We start from the raw sequence: 9,040 nt of genomic DNA on the forward strand, positions 1-9,040 counted from the left end.
CTGGGTAAAAAAGAAACTAGTTCAACTAGGGCCTGTGTAAAAAACAAACTACTCCAACTAGGGCTTGGGTAATTAAAAAACTAGTTCAAATAGGGTCTGGGTAAAAAAAAATCAACTAGGGCCTGGGTAAAAAAACTAACTAGTTCAACTAGGGCCTGGGTAAAAAACAAACTAGTTCAACTAGGGCGTGTTAAAAAAAATTACTCCAACTAGGGCCTGGGTAAGAAAACAAACTGTTCCAACTAGGGCTTGGGTAGGAAAACAAACTCGTTCAACTAGGGCCTGGGTTTAAAAAAACATGGTTCAACTAGGGCCTGGGTAAAAAAAATAGTTTAACTAGGGCCTGGTTAAAAAAAAAACTAATTCAACTAGGGCCTGGGTGAAAAAACAAACTACTCCAACTAGGGCCTGGGTAATTAAAAAAAACAACTGCAACTAGGGCCTGGGTAAAAAAAAATTGTTCAACTAGGGCCTGGGTTAAAAAAAACTACTCCAACTAGGTGCTGGGTAAAAAATGTTACTCCAAAAAAAACTAGTCTTGCTGGGGCCTGGTAAAAAAGCAAAGTCAAATCAATATGAGAAAAAAACAAATTTTGAGGAAATAGATGGCATTATAAGGATTGACAAAGGTAAATGAAATTAATGGGGGAAAAAGAGTGTGAATTTGCATTCTTAGGTAAATAAATGCAGAATCTATATCAGTTAATAAGAATGCTAGATCATTACAGTTGTATGAATTATTCTCATATCACTTATAGTGGAGTGAGCAGATTGTGTCGACACAATGATCCAACCAAGACAGTTTCACGTGGATATACAATGATCCAACCAAGAGACAGTATTGTGTAGACATACAATGGTCCAGCCAAAAGACAGTATTGTGAAGACATACAATTACTGGTCCAACCAAGAAACATTATTGCATAGACATAAAAATGATCCAACCAAGAGACAGTACTGTATAGACATACAATGGTCCAACCAAGAGACAGCATTGTGTAGACATACAATAGTCTAACCAAGATACAATATTGTGTAGACAGTCTACATACAATGGTCCAATCAAGAGACAATATTGTGTAGGCATACAATGATCCAACCAAGAGACAGCATTGTCTAGACATACCATGGTCCAACCAAGAGACGATATTGTGTAGACATACAATGGTCTAACCAAGATACAATATTGTGTAGACAGTCTACATACAATGGTCCAATCAAGAGACAATATTGTGTAGGCATACAATGATCCAACCAAGAGACAGTATTGTCTAGACATACCATGGTCCAACCAAGAGACGATATTGTGTAGACATACAATGGTCCAACCAAGAGACAGTATTGTGCAAGTCACTGAGGAAAATGATATTCAAAGGGCTAATTCTACCTTCTCCTCCTTTGAGTGACATAAATGAATGACAATTTCAGCATTACCTTTGTCTGACATTTAATACATTTTACAGCACTGTGAATTTTTGTGTTAAATTATAATTTTGGTGATACTTTCATTCATGGATTGAGAGATTTTTTAACCACATGAAAATTTATATACCACTGTAACACCATGAAAACTGTACTAGTGTAATGCCATAAAAATGTGTTCACAGTATAACACCATAAAAAATAGGTACACAACTGTAACATGATGAAAATTGGAACACCCTTGTAATACCATGAAATTTTGGTATGCCAGTGTAATTACTGAATTCACAACATACCAACTTTATGACATTCCAATAGTTAAATGCAAGTGACAATTTCCCATCTGATAATAGCATGCAATCTGTTCAGTCCAAGAGCCACCTGATTACCACTATATCATTGATAAGAAGAGGAAATCAAGAATGCAAATACACATCAAAATGACATTGACTTTGATCTATTAATTGCAGGCTAAATGGTAGCTTTTGTCTCTTAAGTGTAATGCAACTATGAAGTTGATAAAAATGGGTGCAAAAAACTTGAAGAATGTGGACTTAACATGTAGAATCCAAAATTACAAGTGACACTGACCTTGACCTCTGGTCATGAGAATCAATATGGATGTGTGTCTGACCAAGTGTATACTACCTATGAAGCTTGATGAAGATTGGATCCAAGATACATAACTTAATGAGCAAAAACAAAAAACAAAATTATTATGTGAGCTTAAGAACCTGTTGTCATCATAATCAACAGGAAGATCCCCAAATATCATAATCAATGGGAAGATTCCTACATACAGATGCAGTCTACCTATGAAGTCTGGCGAAAATTTGGCTCAGAAAACTTTACTTATCATGCAAAATGGAAAGTCAGATTTTCAGCTCCAGTGACCATGACCTTGCACACTGTAGACCCAAAATCAATAGAGAAAATACCATATCAAACTAAAACTATTATGTGGAAATTACCTTGCCTAGGGATGGATAAACGTTACTATTGGGGGAAATAACCATTTACAAACCAAGTATAAACAGTAATACATGGCAAAATTTCAATATCTGGGCATTACCTTAATAATCATCCCCTGTTGAAGAAAGAATAATTATAAGTATTCTGTTTGCTATTATGTTCATCTAGCCATCCGTAGAAATTGTGTTAAGATGGACCAAGAAAATCATATCATGATGGACCAAGGAAATCATGTTAAGATGGACCATAGAAATCATGACCAAGGAAATAATTTTAAGATAGACCAAAGAAATAATGTTAAGATGGACCATGGAAATCATGACCAAGGAAATCATGTTAAGATGGACCAAGGAAATCATGACCAAGGAAATCATATTAATATGGACCATGGAAACCATGTTAAGATGGATCATGGAAATCATGACCAAGGAAATCATGTTAAGATGGAACGTGGAAATCATTACCAAAGAAATCATGTTAAGATGGACCATGGAAATTATGTTAAGATGGACCAACGAAATCATGTTAAGATGGACCGTGGAAATCATGACCAAGGAAATCATGTTAAGATAGACCAAGGAAATCATGTTAAGATATACTGATGAAAAAGGTTTTGAATATTAACTTTCTCAAAAGCAGATGCAATTTTCTGACACAATAAAAACTATCGAACAACTATAATTTGGCATCTAGAACACTATATCCTGTAGTAGGAATAATGATGTATTTTTACTTTCAAACTTGATATGTGTAAATAAAATGAAGTGTTTACTTTGATTTTGAAATCGTTCTGCACTGAACCCTATAACTTTCCAGAAATATATATTGATTCTTTGGACAAAACATAATTTATTTAACTTCCGTCTAAGCTCCGTGTGTTCCAATGATATCTAGCTTTTTTGCACTAGGTTTTCAAGTATTAAAACTATGATTATTTGGAAAAATAGAGCCCTAATATCAATTTTCAAAACCCACCATCATTACACCTGCTTTTAATTGCAGATAGATAAGCTGATTTACACAATCCATGCATTTTCTTACAACCTTACAGAGAATACATTGAAACTGATGATTATAAGTTTTGTTCCATTTCAAAAAGTTGATGAAATTCTAAGAATACAGGAGTATATTTTTTTATGTAATTGCTACAACAAAACATTGACATGTGCACTGTCTTAAAAGTAAATAATTCAGCTTAAATTGAATGTTACCTCTCTTTTGTCTGAAAGCAAAAATGTACCAGTATATATCTTACCAGTATATATACATTACAGTATATACCAGTATATATCCATCTGTTATTTACCAGTATATATACATTACATTATATATCAGTATATATCCATTATGCTATTTACCAGTATATATACATTACATTATATATCAGTATATATCCATTATGCTATTTACCAGTATATATACATTACAGTATATACCAGTATATATCCATTATGCTATTTACCAGTATATATACATTACAGTATATACCAGTATATATCCATCTGCTATTTACCAGTATATATACATTACAGTATATACCAGTATATATCCATCTGCTATTTACCAGTACATATACATTACAGTATATACCAGTATATATCCATCTGCTATTTACCAGTATATATACATTACAGTATATACCAGTATATATCCATTATGCTATTTACCAGTATATATACATTACATTATATATCAGTATATATCCATTATGCTTTTTACCAGTATACATATATCACAGTATATACCAGTATATATCCATCTGCTATTTACCAGTACATATACATTACAGTATATACCAGTATATATCCATCTGCTATTTACCAGTATATATACATTACAGTATATACCAGTATATATCCATTATGCTATTTACCAGTATATATACATTACATTATATATCAGTATATATCCATTATGCTATTTACCAGTATACATACATTACAGTATATACCAGTATATATCCATCTGCTATTTACCAGTATATATACATTACAGTATATACCAGTATATATCCATTATGCTATTTACCAGTATATATACATTACAGTATATACCAGTATATATCCATTATGCTATTTACCAGTATATATACATTACAGTATATACCAGTATATATCCATTATGCTATTTACCAGTATATATACATTACAGTATATATCAGTATATATCCATTATGCTATTTACCAGTATATATACATTACATTATATATCAGTATATATCCATTATGCTATTTACCAGTATACATACATTACAGTATATACCAGTATATATCCATCTGCTATTTACCAGTATATATACATTACAGTATATACCAGTATATATCCATCTGCTATTTACCAGTATATATACATTACAGTATATACCAGTATATATCCATCTGCTATTTACCAGTACATATACATTACAATATATACCAGTATATATTCATCATGGTATGTACCAGAATATATACATTACATTATATGCCAGTATATATCCATTATGGTATTTCCTAGTATATATACATTACAGTATATACCAGCATATTTTCATTATGGCATTTCCCAGTATATATACATTACAATATAAACCAGAATATATATTCATCATGTTTTTCCCAGTATATATACATATTACAGTATATACCAGAATATATCCATAAAGATAACTAGTTTCATGCCTATTGTGGGTTTAATCATTGTTATCAAGTTTCTTGTAACAAAATGTTGGTACTTGGGCGGGGGGGGGATTAAGCATGTGAAAACTGGAAGACCATAACAGGAAACATGCTCTATTTGATGACTTACCTTTCTGTGGGAGCTGCTTCTCCATTATATATATGATTTGGAGTTATTCATTAGAAGACCTTTATTACTTTATAGACAATTTAAACAAATTACATCCAATAATAAAATTTACATTCAATGTCTCTAAAACTAAAGTGTCATTTTTGGACGTAGATGTCGTGAAAAATGAAAATAATGACATTACTACCATGGTTCATGTTAAAAACACGAATATTCATCAATATGTTGAATATTCTTCATGCCATCCTAAATCATGTAAAAATGGGATACCATATAGTCAAGCAAAAAAGATACAGAAGAATTATTTCGGATGACACTGTTTTTAAATCATCTTTGACAGAGTTAGGTCAGCATTTTTTAAATAGAAATTACCCGATTGACATCATTAATACTGCTTTCCAAAAAGTATCTTCTCTTACACAGCTTGAATCTTTACAATATAAAATCAAAAGTAGAAATGAAGATATCATTCCTTTTGTTATTGAATATAATCCAAGTTTGCCTAATATAGGTAAGATTATCAATAAATATTGGAATTTATTAAACTTATCATGTAAAGCAAGTGTTAAATCGCTACACGAAAGCAAACCCACACTTGCTTATAAAAGGACTAAAACTCTTACAGATTTCCTAACTAATTCTAAATTAGAAAAAACATCATATAATATAGGATCATCAACTAAATGTAATAGACCTAGATGTTCACACTGTTCATTTATTAATGAAAATACTTCTTTCAATAGTAAAAATATGAAAGAAACTTTTAATACGCGTTGTGATATTAATTGTGCAACATCAAATGTTATTTATTTGATAACATGCAAAAAATGTGGCATCCAATATGTTGGACAAACCAGTCAACAAATATCTAAACATATGAACCAGCATAGATCAGATATAAAAAATTATATCGATCAATCATTTTCATCTCATGTTGCCGCACATTTTAACAAAACTTCCCATACATTGCAAGATTTCTCCTTCCAACCTATTGTTAAAGCTGATTCTGAAATGGAATGTCTGCTAAAGGAAACCTACTGGATTCACCGTCTTAATACGGTATATCCAAAAGGTCTAAATTCAAAAACACTATATGACATTCATTAATTCTGTTTGTTTTTTGGGGTTTTTTCTTCTGAATTATGTCCCCTGTTTACAATTAGATAAGAATATTTTCATATTGTTTTAGTTTGCAGAAAAACTTAATTGGTAAAAGTATAATCTAATATCATAAAAATAAGTTTACTAATTCTTTAAAAATGAAAGTAAATTTATAAATTAATTCTCAATATAATATGATTAATTATTTATAAAATACTTGATAGTAAGCATTACGAACACCATATTTTTTTATTATATAAATTGAGTTCTAATTACCTATTTAACATTGGTCAAGATTATATCAAGATATATTTTTTATATACATTTTTTATTTTATTTTATCTTTATGTTTTTCAATTTGTTTTTTAATTTATTTATTTTCTGTATCTCTAATAAGTGTGCATTATACATAATACAAATATTGATAAAACTGTTTATCTCTATTCAGTAATAAATTTTATATATATATATATATATAAAATCTCTACCTAAAGTCCTATTCACTGGAACAATGTCTTAGATATGTTAAATTTTACCTTATTTACCAATAGACTAATTCCATTATAAATTTATCACAAACTTAATGTGACAGAAGGGATTATTGTATTCAAAGAACTTACTGTGGGGTACTCAAAGGAAAACTGCATAGCTCCTTTTTCGGATAGAAAACAAAATCTTGTCAAAAATTCCCAGTCCTGAAAATAAAGAAAAGAACTAAATTAAGACATTTTACTTAAACTAGAAATGTGTTACTAAAACTTGTCATACAAAGTCTTTTAGTGAAAATGTCAACTTAGTGAAAATGTCAACATGCCCTATTCCATTCAGAAGGAATAGCCTTTCAAGATATTCAAGATGACCACCATGATAGAATTACTGCAGAATCATAATAAATATGTTGGATATAAAATCTATATGTGAATGAAACCCCACACTGATATCACCATATTACTAAGAGATGCAGCAACAACAAGATTTTCAAGATGGATGTCCTAGAGGCACCATTTTCATTTAGGACTATAAAAAAAACTCAAGATGAAAATGTGTGCCAAGTTTCATGACTTTCCTCAAAGCAGCTTAGAGCTAAGGAGTAATGGCAATGACAAAACAAATGGATGACCAATATACAACTGATGCATAAGTTCTGGTCTTCCACCAGTAGACAACCACTCCGGTGGCCTAGTGGTTAGAGAGTCCACTTTGAACATGGGAGGTTACATGTTTGAACCCTGGCCAAGTTGTACCAAGACTTTATAAAAATGTTATTAACAGCTGCCTCACTAGGTACTCAGCATTAAGAGGTTAGTGTTAGGACTGGTCAGCCTGGTGTCAGGACAATGTGACTGGGTGGGACATGATGCTACATGTCTGTAGCATGATGCCCCAATGCTAGACATTACTATAAACTGCTATACTGCAGTCATCGTATCAATATGACTGAAAAATTCTTAAAGCTATGTTAAATATCCAAACCACACACACACATACACACACACACATACACATCAACCAGCAGACTAGAAAAAAAAAAACACCTACTTTATAGCAAGACTGTTTAGCTGTTAAGAACACTAGCTATCTGTCGATTTAATGGTCTCAGAGTAAGATGATGTAAAACTAAATCCTGTCAAAATATAATGCCTTAAATATTATGATCTCTCTTGATCCACAATGACTCTAATATAGCTATCAAAACTTAAAATCTACTGCTTTGTGTAGTTTTTTTCTCTATTTTTTTTATAACAAAAACATCCATGAAAATACCTGCAAAACTGTTTGCATAGTTACACATTTTGGTTAAATCAAAAACATCTACAGTGTGTGCTATTGATGGCTATGTATAAATGCAGATAAGGAAAAACTGAAAACTGCTAGGGGTTGGTGTTACAAAATACGGTACTTAAATCTCATATTTTGCCAGACCTAACAGTGAGGTCCAAATGAATTAAATTAAAATTAGATGGTCAAAAAAAACCCCAGACAATTAAGATATAGATCAAACATAAATGAATGAAATTACAGTTACAAAATGCAATATTTTATTGCTTATAGTTTAACTATCAATCATATATTAGTGTAAAAGTATTATTTTAAACTAATATATGACTAACAGTTAAACTATAAGCAATGATATGAGACCATGTGCACGAACCTTCTTTTCGTTTCATTTTTTATACTTGAGGTAAAAATGAACACACTAACACAGTCAAGTCACTGATCTTTAACGCAGACGACATCGACCTATTCCTTGAGTTTTCAACTAAAGCTCGAAGAAGAAGAACTGATCAATGGTAATCTACGTAACAATCAGTGACTTGACTGTCTTTCGCCTTAAGTTCAGTATATTAGATATGCTTACATTTGAGGACTTCAGTGTACCGGTGACATATTTCCCATTTCCAACATAAAGAAAAGAAATCAGCGAAAGACACAAGAAAATCAACCTTAACGAATCCATTCTGTGTGAGTATGCCTATCGATTTCTACTCTTGTTTCACATGAAACCGTTAAACGTGTAGGTCTATAGTGTATCACGTGACGACGCAACAGACCATGCACCTATCAACAGCCGGATCACTATATTAACCGAAATCAATACCGGCATAAGGAACAAATACCGGAATAAAACTCTGTGTGTGTGTGTGTGTGTGTGTGTGTGTGTGATATTAGGATTTTTAACGTAGCTTTAATAATTTTTCAGTCATTTCACTACGACGTCTGCATTGTGGCAGTTTATAGTGATGTCTAGCAGACATGT

General features: G+C 31.5%; 1 protein-coding gene across 1 annotated transcript in view; it reads right to left on the reverse strand.

Moving 5' to 3' along the window:
* The window catches only part of LOC149794231 (transmembrane protein 145-like), an 84,018-nt gene extending 75,238 nt beyond the window's left edge, over window positions 1-8,780 (reverse strand). Inside the window, exons 1-2 of the mRNA XM_089968350.1 lie at window positions 8,642-8,780; window positions 6,903-6,977 (exon numbers count right to left, since the gene is read on the reverse strand). Of these exons, the coding sequence (XP_089824476.1) occupies window positions 6,903-6,977; window positions 8,642-8,740 (174 nt within the window). The 5' untranslated portion in view covers window positions 8,741-8,780. The remainder of the gene's footprint in view (window positions 1-6,902; window positions 6,978-8,641) is intronic.
* Between the last annotated feature and the right edge of the window lie 260 nt (window positions 8,781-9,040).

This window comes from Sinohyriopsis cumingii, chromosome 8 (assembly GCF_028554795.1).
Source record: "Sinohyriopsis cumingii isolate HCF-2022 chromosome 8, ASM2855479v2, whole genome shotgun sequence".
Lineage (NCBI taxonomy): Eukaryota > Metazoa > Mollusca > Bivalvia > Unionida > Unionidae > Sinohyriopsis > Sinohyriopsis cumingii.